This window comes from Balearica regulorum, chromosome 1 (genome assembly GCF_011004875.1).
Source record: "Balearica regulorum gibbericeps isolate bBalReg1 chromosome 1, bBalReg1.pri, whole genome shotgun sequence".
Lineage (NCBI taxonomy): Eukaryota > Metazoa > Chordata > Aves > Gruiformes > Gruidae > Balearica > Balearica regulorum.
Window position 1 is genome coordinate 60718126 of NC_046184.1, and position 20914 is coordinate 60739039.

A 20914-nucleotide genomic window follows, 5' to 3' on the forward strand; every position below is an offset into this window, starting at 1 on the left:
GTTTCTTGAGATCATGCACCAAACAAACCCCTACTCCTAGTGTAACCTATTCCTTACTAAAGAGACTGTTTTGACCACTACCTTCCTTCTGAACCATTAGTGTTTCACTGATGCATAACACTTTGCCTGGAGGAACTTCATGCGTGACTTAAGCGCTGTGCCCATTGCAGGTGGGAAATCGTTGCATGTATCACCTCATCTCCTTGCTCCCGTTGGACAGTTCGGTTTAATTTCACCCTCACTCACGCACCAGCCCAATGTCCACTTATGCCTTCGGCCCTTAAACCAGTCCTGGTATGCTATATTTTCCCTGGACCACACAAGAGCAGTCTCATCTGCTCTAGGCCTTTGGTCCTCCCTTACCTGCCAGTTAGTCTTGCTGGTTCTGTCATTGCTCCTTTTTTTCCCTGAATCCTAGCATCCGCTTCCTATCCACCTCTGCATGCTTTCCTGTCAGTCTGGTTGCTGGCTTATCGTTCCTGTTTCCTCATCCTGTCTTCCCCCTCTAACTTCTTTCTTCCTGGGACACAGCCAGGAAATCTGCTAATTCCTGCCTCTGGGAGCTGCTCCCTGGTCCCACAGCCTGGAGCAGGAAGCCAGGGGCATTCCTCCCTGATTTGCCTGTTTGTTTGTTTATATATTTATAGAGTGTCACTCTGTAATAAAATCTCCTCCTCCTTCCTTCCTTCCTTCCTCCATCCTTCCCCCAGTAACATCCCAGCTCTAGCAGGGATGTTCAGGCTGGGTATGTGCTAAAAGACACTGCCTGAGAGGTCTGCTGTCTGTGAGGAGGGTGGTGCCATGGTGGACATGGGGATTCCAGAGGTTCGGAAGGACCCAGATCGGGCAGCCTTGTCCCCACGGATCACCTCTTTCCCTACGTGCAGAACAAGCAGCCTGAGTGTAGTTCTATGTATTTGCATACCCGTGAAGTAAATGCACCAGGTGATGATATGTATATGGCAGCTCTGCTCTGAGAGTTGATACGACTGATTAAAACAAGGGCTGGCTTGGAGTACTGTTACAGTATCACATATTGAGTTATTCAAAAGCGTGTTCTTGTACTTGAAAAGAGATGAATATCTGTCTTTTTATTGAATAAACTCATAACAGGATCTGGGAACAGAAAAGGGGAGGGATGCTGTGTCAGCATGTGGGTTGCAAATGGAACAAAAGTTATTTCAAATGTGCACAGGAACTCAGAAATTAAAAAGATTAAGCATGCTGTGGTCCTTTGACCAACTGCCCTTCTCATCCTTACTTTAAATAGTTTTTACTGAGTTAAAATATTTGTAAAAGTTAAAAAGATTACAGCATTTTTAAGCAGCAGACAATAAAGTCCCATGGGAGCAAAGCTTTCCCCTCTGGCCCCACGGAGGGAGGAGCAGTTCTTCTGCAGCAGGGCCAGTCAAGCTCCGCAATGGAGGGTTCATCCTGTCTGCGGGAGGGTGAGTGCCTACAGCAGGTGATGTTGCGGTCCTCTGGTGGTCTCTCAGCCAGCAGCAATGCTTTGCGGCAACAAACCTGAAAGCAATTTTTTCTCTCATTTCTAGGAAGTTTTCCATTCTGTTACTGGTTTGTTTCCTTTTCTTTTTCTAGAAAGTAGAGCAGCCTTTCATGGCTTCTTAAGTTTAATTCCTAGCCTGAAGGGATGGGCAGTGGAAGTCAGGTTCTTGGTTGGACTATACTCCATTGGAAGGGAGTTACATAGAGCGGAGCCGTAGCAACTATAGAGCTCGTCCAGCCTTTCCAAGCAGAGTCAGTATTTGGCCTTTAGCAGCCAGCGCTGTAACTTAGATATTGTAGCACTGGGAAGAGGTGTAGTTGCGCAGCTGAATCCAGGGGAGCGGTTACGTACTGCCCTGAGATCAGGATTTGAGCTCAAGGATCCTTAAACGTGTGCTTCATTTTAAGCTGAAGTGTACTTGTAGTGAAGTTAAGGGACCACATCTAGGACTGAAGTATTTGTATCCTTTTGAAGTTGGATTTTAAACACATGGCTATTCCTCTTGAGCGATACATAAAGAGTGATAATATTGCTATCCTCTGACACGAAATGCTGAAGTTATTCAGTCCTCAGGAATGGTCTTAATCTCACCAAATTTAAGCCATCCAACATTTAGACAGTTGGTGTACACTAGAAGTCTAGTTTCCCTCTCTAGTCAAGAGACATCAACACCTACATGGGGTAGTTTGCTCCCTCCTGGGAGGTATTTTTTCAGATACGTGGGATAAATACTGGAGGCTCCTCTTGGTGATAGATGGAGTCTAGCTGACTAACTTCGATCAGATGAATAACTTTTAAACTGAAGCCACACCACAGATATTTTTCTTCTCTCTCACTAATTTTTACTGTAGATTTTCAGATTGCCACTGCACGTCTGACAGCGCCTTCTGTGGGTGCCAGGTTGCACAGATCTACCTAGCATGGACAATGCTGTATCTCCCCGTAATATCTTTGAAAGCTCTTTGTGTTGCATTTACAAATGTGTTTTCCTTAAGTAGGATCCTTTTGACCTGGCTCCTTAAAAGCAATTAACCTCTGAATTTGTCATCTTGATGTAAACACAAGCTTATCTTTTTTTTTTTTTTTTTTTGATACTGAGTAAATTCAGATGTGTGGAAACAAAGCTTTCCAGTTGAGAGATATTTTTTGTAACCTATTCAAAAGGCACGTACCTTGCCCGTTACATACAAGGGCAGACATACATTTGTGACTCCAAAGAAATTCCATCCTCTCAGCAGGGCTGTAATTGGCAATCTGTCGAGCACGGCTGAGAGGAAAGTGCTCTTTCAAGTGACTTTAAACTCCTTGAAAGGGACTGGATAAATGAAGCTGGCTTTGCTAGCAGTGTTCTGATTTCAGGACGTAAATTCTAATTTATAGAATAATGCCTCTGTCCATTCATCTGTCTGTCCCCTCTCCCTCTCCCTGCTCCCCGCCCTTCTTCTGCCCTATTTCTTTTTTGCCTTGAAAACTCCAGGATTTGATAATAAAGCCTTTGAGAGCTAATATATTTTTCCAGGGGTAGCCTGAGTGCAAAATCTATCCCATCTGGCAATACTTTAGTTAAACCAGGGGAAGAGCATCGGGCCTGATTCTGCAAATATTTAAACATGTGTTGGACCAATCATGAAAGTGAAGTTGCACTTGGTACATTCAGGAGTGAGCTTTTGAGTCTTTGTAGTGTGAAATACAGCACCTACGTGAGTGTTTCTGTGCTGGAGGAGTTGTTCTTAGTCAGCATAATCATACAGAAAAGTGGGCCCATTTGCAAAACGTACTTAAAAATGAACAGATTATTTGCTAACATCTTTGTAGAAATAGTTTAACGAAGATATTCCCTGAAGAATGAATAAATACTAGGATCACAATTCAGTGACTGTGGAACATGATGGCATTAACGTGAACAAGTAACCAAAGGAAAGCACGTGCCTAAGTGCCTTGCTGGATTGGGGCCAGGATGGTTAAAGCAGTTGCTTCACAGCAACAAGGCACAAAAAAATGGATTTCCCATGTGAAAGGGACTTCTTACTTTTATTTTAAGTTGCATTTTTGGTACTATTAAGAAGAAGCACAAAGACTCTCTTGCCATGTATCTACCAGTCCACAATGACTTGAGCTAGGTTGTGTGCTTTGGTTAATCGGGAAGCTGGTTCAGCTCTTCTGTACTTTCAAATCCCAAGGGCAACGGAAGAAGATCTGACAGTGTGTAACAGTGGTAGCATGGTATTTCACGATACTCATCTTACTTGTCAAATACATGTTCAATCTCACACTTTGTGCCAGGCTTCATGCCACAAAAGGCAAATGCACGCTTGGTGTTTCAGACACACGTAGGCCTGTCTCCAATGCAGGGCTCCTTGAGTTGTGTCAGTCAAGTCACCACGTCGTCACCGAAAGCAGCCGCCTTGCCAAAAACCTGGCTGGGTGGCAGCCGGCAAGGTGCGTGGACACGAGCCATTGCTGACAAACCATGTCCCCCCAGCAGCGCCAGCTCAGGCAAGCGTCCCCCGCCATTGGCTGCGGTGTGCATCCCTGGATGGGGCAGGCAGCCGGGGACCATGGCGGCAGCTCACACCATCGACGGGTTTGTGCATGGGCAGAGCAGAGTTATGTATCTCAGGCTGACAGCGCTGGGGAGGCAGTCCCAGCCTCTGCTGTCTCCTGGGTTTCAGACGTCATCAAAACAAACTTTGGTGTGTAATGACTTCATCCCTTCTGTGTGCAAAACACCTGAAAAAGTCAAAAGTCCCTTAAAACACCACATGGATGACTGGGCTTTTAACAAGAATGATCAAAGTTGGAAAGCAGGAATGATTCTTTTTTTTTTTATTTAGCCAAGAGAAAGTACTTCATCAGTGACACTATTTAACCACATTTCTAATTGATTTCCTCTAATTATGTAGGCTTTAGACCTTTGAGTGCTTTATTCCCATTGTTTTCAGTTGATAACATCCAAGAACATAAAGTAATATTTCAAGAGACTGGCGATAGTAATGAAACAAGTATAAACAAACTTAACTCTTGAGTTACCATACCCCACCTTTATGAATTTCCTGTCATTCAGGGTATCGCCTAAACAACATTTTGTCGGACATGACATGAACTCAAATGTGTGAAACCACTGACAGGTTCAATTCAGATGTCAAAATGATTGCAAGCAATGATGAAATTTATTTCTATCTTTCCATTTACACAGTACTCCCACTGCAATGTAAATGTTTGCTTGTGTGAAGTTCCTCAGCAGTTCATAATCATAATTAAAAAAAAGGGGGAATTAGCTCTTGTATTCTTTGCTGAAACAAAAGACAATTAGTGTAACATGTTATTGTGGCCGAATTAGCAACTCTTCTTTTTCCTTCCTTTTTAAAGAGTAGACCACTAAAATCTGCATATCCTCAGTCTCATTCTCTGAGAAACAACCTCGGCAAGGATAATGATTCTCATTCTGATTTAATCTGTTCACTGGGGAGTAAATTCTAGCATGCTGTCTGATTTAAAATTATGATTGCAGGATCTTAACTACATTCCTTTAATTTAAGAAGAGATGCAATTTGGCTTAATAAGGCCATAATTCAGGAAAACAATTTAACACAAGCTTAGCTTTAAAACACATACTTTATAGCTCGCTATTTTCAATTATAATTAAGCATATGCATAAATTTATGCATATGTATGCAAGTGGTTTTCTATGTTGGACTTTGGATATTTTCATGTCTGCTGTATGGTCTATTAAAAAAACAGTCATAAAATAATAATAATAATAAAAAACTAAATAAAAAATACGCCAAGGGGCTGTAAAGCTTTCAAAGCAGTCAAGAACATGGAAGACTCTTTGGGCTGAATTTCTAAGGTAAAAACCACTTTTCAGTACTCACATGTCTTTTTGAAGAATAATTCGTGCCTTATTACACAAGTGAGGTAATTGGGTCATACATGACTTTTCTGAATGAAAAGGTTATTCTAGTCTGCATCTCCAAAATTAAAAACAAACTCGTTTGTTCTTTTGATTTGGCTGACCTTTAATAAAAGAGCATTTTGTAGCAGTGGAAAGGTACTTCTGTCTGCGGCTGTTAGGAGAGTAATAAAAATACCGCTGAATGGAAAGACACCAGATGGAAGGAATGTCAACATACTGGAACTAATTTAGGAGATTGCTCTGATAGAGAGCAAAGGCATGAGGAGAATTCAAATGGTTCCAGTGCGAAGAGATTGGCCGCCCCTCTTAAACTAACAAACTAAAATCCTTACCCCAGGGTTACATGTAAACCAAATGGAATCAGCCCACAAGGAGGTAGTCCATTAAGGGGGGAAAAAAATCCAACCCCCTTGGCACTCGTTCTGACTCTAGCATCCTGTAAGCTTGGAGGAAGGACAAAAGGATTTGGCTTTGTTTTGCTTTTTAAGTTTTATAGTAGTAAATAAGTCCAAAGCGAACTGTCCTAGTAGAGAGGTGTACAATGTACTATTAAATCTTTCTGACTGATGCTTGCAAAACCATGCCCGTGTGGGCTTTCGACACTTTTAGGGTGAAGTCCTTCTTAGCATTTAAGAGGGATAGCGAGCGTGTTCATCCAGTGTTGAACTTGTTGCATGGAGTTTCAATGGAGGTGACTTCAGTGTAACTAAGGGGAAGAATTTAACAGTAGGGTTGAAGAGTGCTAATCAGTAAGAGGTCCCTATGCAACCAGTGCTGTTTGGAAAATGGAAGGCTGTAGATAGAAGCTGAGTGCATCATTTTATGGCCTCTAAATATAAATAAGTGGAGAGATTATATCCAAGAATTATGTATAGTAGAACAGCCTGTGAAAGAGACAGATTGTTGATGTTACAAAATGTACTTTGTCTCAGATATATCTTTGGTAGCAAGAAGAGAAGTTCTTTCCCAGTTTCACATTTATATTCTTCAGTGAGCTCTGAAGCCAGCAGATTTGGTTTCAATTATCAGTCTAGAAGTATAGAACTTTCTTTCTGTCATTTAAAAAACAAACAAACAAACATGTTAGAGTTAAGGGGGGAGTTTAAAGAAGAGCTGTAAAAAATCTTTATTTGACCACTGCATCGTAGAGTGCTGCTCTTAGCCTCTGCTAAGGCCCTTGGGGTGAACAGACCAAGCCCAAGCAAGCTCGTAGCCCACTGGAAAATGCTGTTTCCCCACATTGCTGCAACCCATGTCTTAGTACATTAACACAGTGCTGATGCTCATCTCCTGGGGATGCAATCATGTTGTTCCTCGCACCTTGTGATACCTCCCATTCCTACTCCCTGGTTGCTGATGTGCTCTTACAGTGCCGTCCCTCCCTCCTTCCCCATGGAAGTGTAGCCATCTCAGAAGATAGTCCTTCGTCCTGCAGGTTCTGTCTGCAAAGGAGTGCTATCATTTTGCAGCCACTACCGTGCACTGCTCGATCGCTATGGCTGAGATAGTGCAGCATCCCTCCCAACACGCTGATGTCTTGCTGCAGCCCTCAGGGTAACTCAGCTTGCAGAGTGGTGGAAATAAATACAGTGGCTCAGAAATAAATGACACAGCTTGTAGCAAGCATTTCTCCTGCTGCTGTCTCCTCTAATACATGGAGCTCGTGCCTCATATCTAAGCAACCCCCATCTCTTGATTTGTCATTGACAGACCATCTCTTCTGCTACCACCAATCTGGGTGTTGATACTGACAGTTCTCCACTTATCTTATTTGACCAGCTCTGTTTGCAGAGTATTGATGGTTTGAAAGAAGAAAGAGCAGCCCCACCTTTCTTATACATAACCTCCTTCCTTCCCTTGACCTTGGTCAGGGTTGAGGAGCAGGCTTGTACGACATGGCCATCCCATCAGTAGCAAGCTGTAGGGCGTTCCTGGGACGCAGTATCCTGCTGAAGCCGTGCTTCTCTGTCGGCAGTAGCTGCAGCCGGGGTTCAGGCACACTTCTAGGCAGGGGTGAGATTTAGAATGAATATGCAGTAGGATGGCAGGTAATAAATCATCTGCAAGGAAAACAAAGGGCGAACCAAGGAGTCCCAGAAGCTATATGGAGGCAATCAGTCGGTCATCAGCCCGCGGGTTATGGCCAAGGTGTTAACAGGGCAGTATATTTATTGCCTCATTATTATTTGCAGTAAGTCAATCCAGCCTTTAATTAATGCCCTTTTTCTTCCCTCAGCTGTTGGCCACAATGCTTTCTTGGAGTGTATGTTTATATAACTACATACTCTGCTCAGAAGGGAAATTCAGAAATATCTGTATGAAGCCTGCCTGGCATCCTAACGGCTGCTGTGAAAATTCGTGGTGTACGCGGCTGATAGTCAGACTTGCCAGAATACCGCCTTGTCATGTGCCTGATTGTTTTGACCACTAAATTCCTCTTTAAGATTGTGTGTGTATGTATAGACATAAATCCTACTGCCTTTCTACTCCCTACTCCTTCAGTGGCAGCTCCCATTTAAGACATTTTTGTCAGCTGTTCAGTTCCCCCTCTGCAGGAAAGTAGCTGCATGCCCTCCCATGAGATTCAGCTGATACGATGGAGGTGCTCTGAACTGAAATGATGCAGTTGTAAAAAAAATACCTCCCACCTCCCTGAAAAAAAGAAGATTCTCCATTCACCTCTATTCCTTGGTGAAGAGATAAATTGCTGTTCAATTCTGTAATCGTTCGGTTATGATGATGCTGAGGAGGCCTCTGTAATGTCATCCTTGTCCAAGGGTAGCGTCCTTCTCATAACGCTCCCTCATGGAAAAAAAGAAAGTACCAATTTGTCCTGAGTGTGCTGGTAAACTGAAAGCTGAATAGAAGTTACTGGGATGCTTCTGTTCTCATTGATTCTAGTGCAATTTTGTGACAAAAATTCAAAATTTGGAACAGTGATTTATGCTTTCCCAAATTCAATTTTAAGGTATTATCTCAGTTTTCTGGAGGGCACAAGAGAAAATTTGAAATGGAAAGTACCTTTACATGCACATTCCTCCAAACCAAGTGCTTTCCACTTCATTTCTGTAGAAATGCAGGAAAATATGTCTGGATCAGAACTTGTATTAATATGGCAAATTTTAGTCCAGAAAAATTAGATTTTGGAATTTAAAACTTCAGAACATCAAGGATGATTTGAGAAAGTTCTCATAACTGAGTGATGAAGGCAAAACTTTAATAAAAACGCAGGCTGGAAGAATGCTCCGTTGTGGCAGGGCTGTTGTCGCTGTTACTGTCATCCTCGGCACTGAACACCTGGTAGGGCATCAGCGGTCGGGGGAGCGGGAAGAGCCGAGGGCCCCTTTGCCCCCATCAGTGCCCCTCTGGTGAGGTAAACGTCCCCCTGAGCTCAGGATGGTCCTTGGCTGGGGCTGCTTGGAGAGGGCACTCCCATGAGAGTCAACTGAGGTCAGTGGTGCCATGTGGCGACTTCACCTATGTGTGCATGACATAATAACCCCTAACTCATTGAATCAGCTGTTTGGGGTTTTTTTTGGCGGGGGGAGAGGGATTGGGGTTGGTTTGTTTTGTTTTGTTTCAATCTAATCTCTTAAATAAGAGCATTCTTAGTGATTTGTCTTAACTGAAACTATTTCTTTTTGCCTTCCTAAACATCTCTGTATCTAACAAGCCTTTCCAAGCTTAGAGAAATGAATGTGTGCGTTACTGCTTTATTGGTAACACATCACAGCACTTCCCTATATGACACAGGGCATGTTCAGTTTTTCCCAGACAGTATCAGTCTGTCATTCTTGGAGAGGATACTGTAAGTATAATCCATCCAGGGACGGCTGTTCCAGTTTCCGAAGTTTATTGCTAATGAGGATGCACATAGGATGTAATCACTGGCAGGAGCCTCTGCTTCGGGGTACAGTGAGGCCAGCAGACAAGCGGCCAATTTTATCTGGCTGTTCACTCTCCCTTTTATCAGAGCTGTTTGGCTGGAGTTCAGGGGTGCAAGAGGGAACTGCAGAGGCTTTGGCTTGTAGAGTTGAGTGACAAGGTGTGAGAGGACATGAGACAAAGCCTAAGAGCAGCAATATGTGTGTTGAGAGAGGCAGCTTCGCATTTCACTGCAAAAGCTGAAGTGGTTTTTTGTGTTGTTTTTTTGTTTGTTTTTTTTTAAAACCACTAAGGACTACTGGCTGAACTTTGCTAAAGAGATATAGGAAGGCATCATTCCAGTAGGGCTGGTCAAAACTAGCATCCGTTTGTAATAACCCCTATAACCTTATTAATTTGCAGACACTTTGCTGCCAGTGTGACCTGGCCTGAGCAGGCTGCTGCCACAGATAAAAAGAGAAGGAAAATCACCATGTTTTAATACTAGCAGTGGTCATTTATGGCAGGTGCGGGAAATTTCCAGTGGGTTGCAGACGATTTTCAGTGTCAGAAGGCGAAAAACTATGTAGTGGCCAGGATGTGATGGCAATTCGAGACTACTCACAGCCTGCTTTACTAGATTAAGTGTTGAGTTATCTGCAACTCCCAGTGAAGTCCTTGACAGCATGTGGCACAGAGTACCCTGAGCCCCAAAGAACAGTCAAGTTATGATGTGTATTAGATGAATATTCCTTGCACTGCTTACGTGAGAGTTGCGCATTGCTGCCAGCTCTACGCAAGTGAAAAGAACGTATCTACAGCATGCCATGGGGCATGTGGCTGAGGGAGGAGATAAGTAAGCTTGAGGATGGGTTGGGTGCATGAGACGGGGTGCAGAGCCGTACTGACGAGCTGTACAGCTCCGGAGACATTGCAGCCACTGCTAGCTCAGGTGTCTGTGCGTAGAGTTGGGCTGGAAGAGGATGCATACATCAATTGACTTGTTGGATTTTGATGGTAGGTGAAAGCCAACCAACAGTCATTATAAGCTAAATTACAATTCTGTATCGGCTAGTCATTGAAGACAGGGTTTATTGTGCCTTCTATTCACCCTTTCCAAATGATGTGATAGCTCCTGTTTCCTTCAGTCCTCTGGCCTCAAGAGGACTACTGGTAAGAGGCAGTCCCTGTTGGAGCCAGGGTCAGTATTCAGATGTCGGTGGCAGAAGTGTCCACTTCACCTCATTAGGATCAAGTTGACTTTGCAATCCTGTGACCCCATATTATAGAGGCAAAGACCTTTCATGTAGCCATATGACAGTGAAGATTGCCTCAACTTCCTTCTCTTGGTTTGAAATGTTGTAATCTTCCTCTGGAAAAATTTAGCTTTGGAGCTTGCTTTTTGCAGTGGGGGTTGGTAGTACATCTCTCCAGGCTGCAGTCATGACATAGGATGTGTTCAGTCATCTTAAATCTTCTTCACCCTTTAAAGTGTCAGTTTTCAAATGTATTGAATCAACTGCGGTGGTTTTTTTCCTTTTATCCTGTGCAGTGTTTGAAAATAAAGATAAGATTGTGATCATCATGGAGTATGCAAGTAAAGGAGAGTTGTATGATTACATCAGTGAGAGGCGGCGATTGAGTGAAAGAGAGACAAGACACTTCTTTCGACAAATAGTCTCTGCTGTACATTACTGCCACAAGGTGAGCAAAGGATTTGATATTAAAAAATGCTATTTGAACGCTGAGTAGTGACTTATGTATTTCAAAGGATGTCTGAAGCAACAGCATTCATTATTAAGTATGACAGCATGTGATTTTATCAGTACAACAGATCTTCATTAAAAGTGCTACAGTAGCTCACTGCCTGTTTTTAAAGACTAAGGATGTTTTCCTGTGTTATGGCAGATACCAGCCACTCCCTTACATTAGCCCTACATTGCATTTTTGCCTTGGAAATAGTTCTCTTGACATTAAAAACAATATAATTAACAACATAAACTAGAAGAGGCATCCCATAGAACTGCTACAACATTAATATTAATCCATTCAAACGAAGTATAATTTTCAATTTGAATATGCAAGTGAACAACTTTAGAATAGGAGACACAATATATGAAAGAAAAAAGCCAAGAGAAAGGTACGAGTGTTCATGTATGAGCTTTAGCACGTACTCATTCTGGATAGGCAAAAGTAACTTTTCTTTTGTATGTAGGAGGAGCACTGGAAAGATGCCCTTTGCTAATCACTTTATCCATCACGGTACCCACTAGAATGACAATTTAAGCAATTAAATCCAAGGTAGCTGGCTGTCATCGTGGACCTTTTATCCCTGCGTATGAACCAACTGCATAAAGCCTAAACTTGTATGAGGCTAAAGGCAACGAGCAGCTAACACAATTTTTTATTTGAATTCTTAAACACTTTAATCTCCACTTGAATTCTGATAAACAAGGGTGGTTTTCAAAGTCCTCACTGCGCTGCGCTGAAAAGCTGCAGTGCCCTACCCTGTGCAGTTATTTTTCCCAAATTTCTTAAAAGAAGGCTCTGACCTAAACCCAGCGTGTTCGCTTCCATCTCTAACATTTATAGTCCTTTAGGATTAAACTCCCCTGATCCACGTGGCTGCACATTGGAGGAATGAGGGCTTTTGTAAGGACTAACGTCATTGACAGATACTCTTTTCTGGTGCCTGGGAAGAATATATTGCTTTCACGCAGTGGGTGCAGGATCCGGGCTGGAATTAAGTTCCGAAAAGACACCCCCCACCCCCCCTGCTGTTTTAGAGGCTTTGTGGGAGGACAGATTCCAGTCATTCTTCCCCTAACCACACACCAAGTGACTAATACATCGCCTGTCACTAGTCACTGGGCCATGAGTGTTATGACAGTGAAATCAGCCCTGAAATGTAGATGCAAAGACCACCCTGCCAGCTCACCTTTCATTTTCCCAATATTTTCTCATGTTATCCCCCCTCATGTTTTTTTCCTCCTTGTTTCAGAACGGTGTTGTTCACAGGGACCTGAAATTGGAAAACATCCTTCTTGATGACAATTTTAATATTAAGGTAGGATTATTTTTCTCAGCTTCTCAGAATGGATTTGCATGTTTTGTAAATTTTTTTATCCAAGGTATTAGAAGAGCCAGTGTTATGGCAACAGCTACTAAGCAACAGCATCTGGCAAGAGGTTTAGGGCTTTTGGAGTTGGGGAAAAAGCACCACTGGTGATGAGTCATACATGCTAAATGAAGCTTTGCATAATTTGGGGGAGAAGGCCCTGTCCTGCCACCCAAGGGCCACAATTCTAGTAGGAAACAGAAGAGCATTTCGTGCAGTCGGGTTTATCGTACAAATGATATTATTGCTGGCTGCTGCTGGGGCTAGGAAAAAACTCTCCTGGTCTACAGGGTTCAAGTGCCTCCTACAGAACACTCTGAATGTCCTTTTGATCATGGCTGGAAAATAAGCAAATAGAGTTTCAAAATAAACCTAGTAAAGCACATGTGCTTCATTAGGAAATGGCCTTGGAACTCCAGACGCAAACGTATACTTTGGATAGTGATGTCAGTAATGTCATTTCCATGTCATTTTCCCCAGTGAAAGCATGGGAATGACCTCTTTTCCCTTCTTCTTTCCCCCCGCCCCCCCCCCAATAGTTGTAGCACAAAGATAAATAATGCAGAGATGAGTGCAGTTTCCAGGTGGCTGAACCTGTTTCACGTGCACCTTTGTTCCTCCCTTGGGTAGCTGGATGTGAGGGTGGCTGGGTGCGCTCATCTGTGGGCAAACAAATGGAAGGAGGGACACCAAAGAGTTTCTGCTGACTCCTGGGCATCCTTGCTTAATTAACAAAGTAATTGAGGAGCTCCCTGCATAGCTAAATATCTAACTAGACTGGATCTCAATTTTGTCTCCACTGAAAGCCGCAGGGCTGCGTGCACTGCCTTCTGCACTTCACGCTGGAGAGATTGTCTTCATTTTAAGCTGATGTGCAATGGAAATGGAAAGTAACATATGGTAGCTGCCATCTGTGTAACGCTGATGACAGAAGTTAACTTGGATCAACTAGTGGATTAAAGGCACATAAATACGCAGTTTCTAAAAATAGGCTTTTACAGAAGGCGCATCCAATGCAATACTTGGACGTTTGCAGTTAACATCCAGCGTTACAGCGAACCTCCCCACTCCTGTTGCTACAGGGACGCTGGCTGCAGCAGCCCGAGCTGTTCTCAGCAGCGCTGAAAACACAAAGTAGCCTTTCTAGGATGTTGTATACGAAACAGGCTTCCGCAGGCAGGATGACCTTTCTTTCCGCATTACGCGCCAAACTATCTTCCCAGCTAATCAGAGAATTCTTGAGAGAAAAGAGGAATTTGGGGAATTTGCTAGCTGCGGTGGCCTGGATCTCCGCACTGTGGTCCTCATATGCAAAACCAATCGCTTCCCCAAGCCTCCAGGGAGCTTTGCTTTGTCAGAAGGCTCCGCTCCCTCCCCTCTCTCCCTTACAGGAGTCTAATGGTCCTGTGGGGAGAGCAGGAGGATGGGGCAGGGACGGGTGGATTTGTATTTGCATCCAGACCATGGAGGTGACCCAGGGGCTTCAGAACCACAGATTCATTTGAGCTGCCATAGCGTGCGGCACTGCTATGGAAGAAATTCGGGTAGCTGCAACTCCCCATATCCCTTCCAATCATTTGGACATCTTTTTCTTGGAGGCTTCCTTTTCCTGAACTGCGTTGTGTTTAAGCTGCCACGTAGGTTTTTTGTGTATTTCCAGCCTTTCCTCAGTTACTTCCCTGCAAACCGTAGGGCATGCCTCTGACCGGGCAAGGCTGCCTCGGCGTGGGGAGATGGCCGCGAGCTCCCTTCTTCTCCCCGGTAACTATTTCCGCAAAGGGTTTTTATTTATGAGCAAGAGTCTATTTATTCCCAAGACCGAGCTTGGGAAGCAGTTGGTATTTCATACATCTTATTATTATTCATAGTGTTTGAATTTTGGTCACTTCAAGAGATGACTTTTTGTATTGTTTTCCTTTTTTCCCCTGCTCTCTTTTTTTACACCTCATGACTAAGATCAGCTTTGAATATTCGATGTTAAGCACGCTGCCACTATTTCTCTGATACTGAGGCTTTGAATATGTTACTGTGGTTTCTATGCTACTTGCACAGAATTCTACTTCCTACTTTTTCTTTGTTTTGCTAAACAGTAACCGTTGGCAAGGAAACACATATGGAGCTGTAAATTATTTATTAGGAGTACATGTATCAGGTCCTCATTCTGAGAAAATTTATATATGGTTTATTTAGGCAGAAAAAAAGAAATTTGCAGTTTGGGGTTTGGTATTGACTGATGGCTTCAAATACTCAGTGGAAGGCATTTTCTAGAAATGGAGTGATAGTCTTATCTGTACTTTCCCAGTATTTATATTTCATTCAGTGGATTACAAAGCACTTCTTACAAAATTGGCAGTTTGATTTTAAGGATGAGAAAATGAAAGGAATCTCTTTACGTGTCATAGTAATGTGAAGAAAAAATAAGATGTTGTAAAAATAGATCCATATATAGAAACTTAAGCAATACTTTTAGAACAGGAAATAAAGAGGACAAGTAATCCATTAGAAATTATTATCCAACCTAAAAGTGCCCCAAGCTATTTTACGGCATACTACACTAACTTGAAATCATTCTTAAATTGTAGCTAATTAAATGAAGGTCATGAAGCAGTGTATGGAGACATAATCAGCTTTTTTTTAAGAGATATGATAGTGAGTAAAAGTCTCTGGAAATGGAGTCATGTGTTGGAGTACAGCAACTAGGAAACACCAGTGTCTGAAGGCTGACAAAAAGTTACACGTTTTGAAGAGTTTTTCAGGTCCACAGGCCAGAGGTGGAGGGTGATGAGGGGAAGAAAGTGATCTGATCTGATCTGTAGTACATAATTATGTTTTTCAGGAACTTGGTGTATGTGGTAGCATTTCCTGCAAACTATTACTTAAAACCTCTACATGCAGCAAACGCAAGTGAATAAAATGAGTTTTAAACACTTCTGAGACTGAACATGCACACAGATCTATGGGGTACAAGGAGTTCATCCAGTCAGTTAATCAAACAGTACCTTGCTTTGCTCTCCAGATACACACCCACCTATCTAGCAGAAACCCCAGTGGGAATGTTTCTCCTGGGACCTCGCCTGCCTGTGGAGGTCAGCCATGGGGCACAATCCTAGAGCTAAACCTCACCAAGGCACTGCAGCCTCCCAGGGTAGGAGAATGTTATTTGCTTTCTTACCTTGTTGACGGTGCCATATTCTTTCAAGAAACAACGCAGTGATGGAATTAGGGTTTCTGCAGCATGTACACGCCTCTCCTTGCTCACATTCATGTGTGAACTGCTAACAGCACGGTTCACCTTAAAATTTACTGCGTTCTCCTTTCAGCTGCCCACAATTGCTGCCTCCCACCTTCCAGCTCTGGGTAACTCAGAGCTGCCCCCTCTGCTTGCCCCAGGTTCCCAGGGGTGGGTACAGCTGCTCCCCCTCCGCGCAGTGGCAGAGCAGCCTCTCGCTGGCATTTTCATGCCACCGAGAGGATATCATCGTTCATAATCCTAACAGAGCTGGAGGTGGGCAGGGTCAGGCAGGCAGCAGGGCTAAGGCAGCCCCAAAGCACCGGAAGAGTTGGTGAGTTGGAAAGGGAAGAGATTGGCACCGGCTTTAGTGTGACCTTTGATGGTCTTCAAAAAAAGCCTTCTGGTGGTGTCATCTTTTCTTCATTAGTTTTAAAAGGACTGAGGATGCTAATTTTTTGTTCATTGTAAGAAATAGCAGCAGGCGAGGGTGTAGCTGCCTACGTTTGCCCATAGCTCCTGCAGTTTGGCCTGATGAGGACCACATGTCTTCAAGCACTGCAGCTCTCCTCAGTGCCTAAATCCCCAAAACTGCATGCAGGGAGTTGGAAAGAAACTGCTGCCCAGTGTGGCAGCCAGGGAATTAGTGCCTCTTGCTGGTCTGTCCAGATATTGTGTCCCTGTCCTGTGCCACTGCCTACCCCCAGGGACAATTCTGTCACGCAGCCTGGCACGATGGAGGGGGCCTCCTTGCTCAGAGTGGGGCTGTGGTGGCTCCTGGGCTGGGAATCGCACCTAAAAGAGATGTCTAGCAGAAGTTGACGTAAACTGTATGATCAACCCCAAAGTGATAAAAGGAGAGAAAAATGCAAGTATAATAGTAACATAATCCTACTAACTGCTCTTTCTCTTGGGCTGGTAAGGGGACACCAATGAGACTAACCACTAAAAACCCATGAGGGTTTCATATAGACGGAGTAAAGTATATGTAATTGGGATTTACCTTGCTGGAAGTCAGACCCAGTGCACGTATGTTTAATTTGCTTTAAGAGACCTAATTATTTCTCTATCTACAGTACAAAGAGACAGATTTTTAAGTAGGATAAAACTGACAATTTCGATGAGTGTGAACTTCGTGGAATTTATAGTCCACACTTAAACAATAAATTACATCTGGTTTATCATAGCTAACAGTAAATATGAAACATACACCTCCTGAAGCAAGGCGAATAAAAGTCCACTTCCCTGCTCCTCCCAATTTAGGAAGTTTTTTTGACTTGATGCCTTATTTCCATTTAAGTGCCAAAAACATGAAGTAATGTTGGCTTCTATTAATCTTGTTTTGGGGGGCATGACAGTTTTAATGGTAAAAGCTGATAAACATCAGTCTGCGAGTATGGGAGTGGACTGTAACATAAATACTCTTTTCCTGAATGGTCAAAATTAAAACATGAATGCCCAAGTCTGAGAGTTTCTTAGTGTGAACAATGGTATGTGTATCCCTATATATATATTCATGCACATCCACATGCATTTTATACATTCCATGGTGTTAAGGGAATGTATTTTCTTAAGGAATCATACTGTGCAGTGTTTGCCCTTGTCTTAGCTGCATCCTGAACTAGAATAAAACTCAATGACCAGCACAAAGTTTTAACACTGAAATGATCCCATTCTTCCCCTGATTGACAGGGCACACTTCATAAGGCTTAAAACCAACTTCCTGCGAGCCAGGCAGGGTGACTTGATAAGAAAGTGGAATTTAGGGCAATTAAGTGCAATCTGAGCCATGAGAATATGTTTGCAGACTGCAGTTGTACACCAGCTGTTTTCAATGACATTCCAGCCATACAATGAAGATTTTACAAACCACATTTATTTAAGGGTTGAATTTTCTGCTGTGGGTTGATACTATGCTGTTTGGGGGACTGAGTGAATTCAAATGATGAATGGACATGGTGAGATGAATTAACATTAATGAACAGGAATCCGCTGCTCTTTGAGCAGGATATTATGAGTCCAAATTGTCAGTGGAACACCTGCACAAGCAGAACATCAAAATAGGAGAGAGTGAAGCATGAAATCTCATATTTGTGCTGTGATTTTAAAATTTTTGTGAAAATGATATTTTAAAAAACAAGTTTATATTTTTAACATAAAAGTATCTATATCTATGTCTATGTCTATTTATAGATTAAGTGTGTGTATATAGATTTCTGTTTTGGGGTAAAGAAAGAAAATCGGGAACTTCTGTCCATACTTCACCAACTTTGTTCATTTTGGTCTCAACTGTGACATGTTTAGGAGTTTGGATAGTAGAGACAAAGACTTTATGCCTCCCAAGTGTTCACTAGACATTGCAATTAAACAGCTATTAGCAGCACTGCTGATACACGTTTTAGAAAGCAAGGAGTGAATGATGCTGCTGGTAAATCCTTTTCTTTTCCATTCATTGTGTGCTTTCTTGAATTTTCTCTTGTAAAAATTCCTGGGATTTAATTTCTTTCTGGTAGAAAAGACCTGAATAAGGTGAGGAAAACCCAGAGAAAACGCCTGTCTCTTATAGCTATGAATTGATAATACCTTTTTTATGCCTGTGCTTAATGTCTTTCATGTACGCCTTATGTTGATAGTGGGCAGTAATAAAAGTATCTCTGGGAAACAGAAACACTTGGGTTTTAAACAAGATAAAAAATGAGATGTGTTGCCTTGTGCTAGAGAAACAAAGGAAATGCAAAGGTTGTGGGAGCATTTAGTGTTGCTATCCTCAGCCTTTGTTTTGTAAGAACAAGAACAGAGAATTGAAGTAAACAAAATATTTGGACCTGATCCTGCAATTCCTACATGGGCAAAATTCCCAACAGTCTCAAGGGAAGTTTTGTTTGTGTTGGGAAAGCCGGATTTGGGCCCATTGTTTCCAGTTAGGAACCAGACTTGTGTTTATTATCTCGTGATAGACATCTTATGTACTTAACAGCTCGGATTCCTCAGCCGGAGTCCCTGAATCTGGAAGAGTTAGCAAGTGCCTCACTTTCCCCCTCCTTCAAGCATATTTAAGTTCCACATGATTTAAAAAAATCACTTTCTTCTATAATGCTTAGTTTCCTGTGACACTCCTGCCTCACTCCTCCTGTTGGATTTAAAGGTCTTGGCTTTCGTCTTGCATGTGCACGATAAGAATGGTAGTACTTTCTGCTTGCTTTCCTTTGGTATTAAAGATTATACAAGATGAAGAGCAATCAGTGGACAGCAGGCACAGTGCCTCCCAGTATGAGATTGTCTTTGCAAGCATATGTAATTCATCCAGGATAAAATTACTGACTGATAGTTGTGCAGTCAGTCAATGACCTCTCTGTGAATGGAATCTAATGGAAAGCATCCTAGTCTGGAGGATTTAACCTGGGGAGCATTCTCCTTTTCTGGAGGGTCTTTACAGAGAAAAGTAAAAAAATCATAGAATAATGGGTTGGCAAGGTGTGTAATTGTTTTGGCTGGGATCGAGTTAATTTTCTTACTAGCAGCTGGTATAGTGCTGTGTTTGGGATTTAGGATGAGAATAATGTTGGTAACACACTGATGTTTTTAGCTGTTGCCAAGCAGTCAAGGACATTTCAGCTTCTCATACTGCCCTGCCAATGAGAAGGCGGGGGGTGCCCAAGAAGCTGGGAGGGGACACAGCCAGGACAGCTGACCCAAACTGGCCAAAGGGATATTCCATACCATATGATGTCATGCTTATATGCCTTGAGGGTTGGCCAGGAGGCAGTGCAGCTCAGGAACTAGCTGAGTGTTGGTTCTGGGTGGTGAGCAATTGTGCTGTGCATCACTTGTTTTGTATATTCTTCTTTTTCTTCATTGTCTTCTTCTTCCTCCTCCTCTTCTTCTTCTTCTTCTATCATCATCATCATCATCATCATCATCATCATCATCTCCCTTTTCTGTCCTATTAAACTGTCTTTATCTCAACCTTTTATTTTTTTGATCCTTTCCCTCATCCCACTGTGGGGGTCAGTGAGCAAACGGCTGTGTGGTTGTTTTAGCTGCCTGCCGGGTTAAGCTGCAACACAAGGGAACTTCAGAGATTATCCACGTCGAGATCCCTGCCCTACAGCAAGATCAGATATAGCTAAATCTTCCCTGATTAAGGATTTTCTGTTGCATTAAGATATTGTTAATACTACAGATGCCTTGTGCAATTCTATTTGCAGATTGCTGATTTTGGACTCTCCAACCTTTATCACAAAGACAAGTTTCTGCAGACCTTTTGTGGAAGCCCACTGTATGCTTCCCCTGAAATAGTTAATGGACGACCTTACAGAGGCCCAGAGGTAAGAAGGGTCAGCTTTTCAGTGGTGGTATGGGGATGTCTTTGATGATAATGTTCTTGAGGGTTGCTCTTAATGCTAGTGTTATTGAACATGTGGGTTTGCTTGGGTCTCTCCCATACTGAAAGTTCTCGAGCTGCCTTCATTTGCTTTTGTTTGCTTTGCCTGTGGTTACTCAGATGTTAGATACTGGTTTTCCCATCAGTAGGCACAGCTGGATGTGATGCAGCTCTTGCGGTGCTAATGGCAGGGAGAAGGGTGGGGATCAGCTTTACTGGGCTTTTCATGCATTGTCTCTGTATTTCAGGTTGACAGCTGGGCCCTTGGTGTATTGCTTTACACTCTGGTTTATGGAACGATGCCCTTTGATGGCTTCGATCACAAAAATCTCATCAGGCAGATCAGCAGTGGAGAATATCGTGAGCCAACACAGACCTCAGGTATAAAAAAGGAGTGAGGGCAATGTATTGAGCTGACAGGAGTTCAGAATGGAGGGTTTGCACGGCTCCTTACAACATGTTTTGGTGTCATATTAGAATGATGAAGAAAAAAAAAATCTCATTCCCCTACTGACTTCATCTGCTCTCAGTTCCCAGCTGGGTACAGCATTTACCAAAAGCTCTTTTGAAATGAAAGTTTTATAGCAGATAGATTTTATTGCCTTGGGGAAGCTGTAACGGGCTTTTTTAACTACATCTATGACAGTGGAAGGTCTGTTAGCTATTGCAAGTGGAATTGTTCAGACAAGCTGTAAACCAATACAACATAGTGGTACAGATAAGTCCTCTAACTACACTGTGGTGTATCACAAGCAGAGAGAAGATGAATGGTTAGAGCAACGCAGTTTCTTATCCAAGAAGGCAGGCCAAAATCTGAATTAATGCCACTATGTTCTCATTTACTTCTACTTAGAGGAAAACATGTTAAGCAGTCACCTGACAGAAAAGCATCAACT

General features: G+C 42.8%; 1 protein-coding gene across 1 annotated transcript in view; it reads left to right on the top strand.

The window, feature by feature from the left end:
* Positions 1 to 20914, top strand: part of NUAK1 (NUAK family kinase 1) — a 49997-nt gene that overhangs the window by 24474 nt on the left and 4609 nt on the right. The window contains exons 3-6 of the mRNA XM_075754154.1: positions 10840 to 10991; positions 12289 to 12354; positions 19843 to 19962; positions 20267 to 20399. Coding sequence (XP_075610269.1) covers positions 10840 to 10991; positions 12289 to 12354; positions 19843 to 19962; positions 20267 to 20399 — 471 coding nt within the window. The remainder of the gene's footprint in view (positions 1 to 10839; positions 10992 to 12288; positions 12355 to 19842; positions 19963 to 20266; positions 20400 to 20914) is intronic.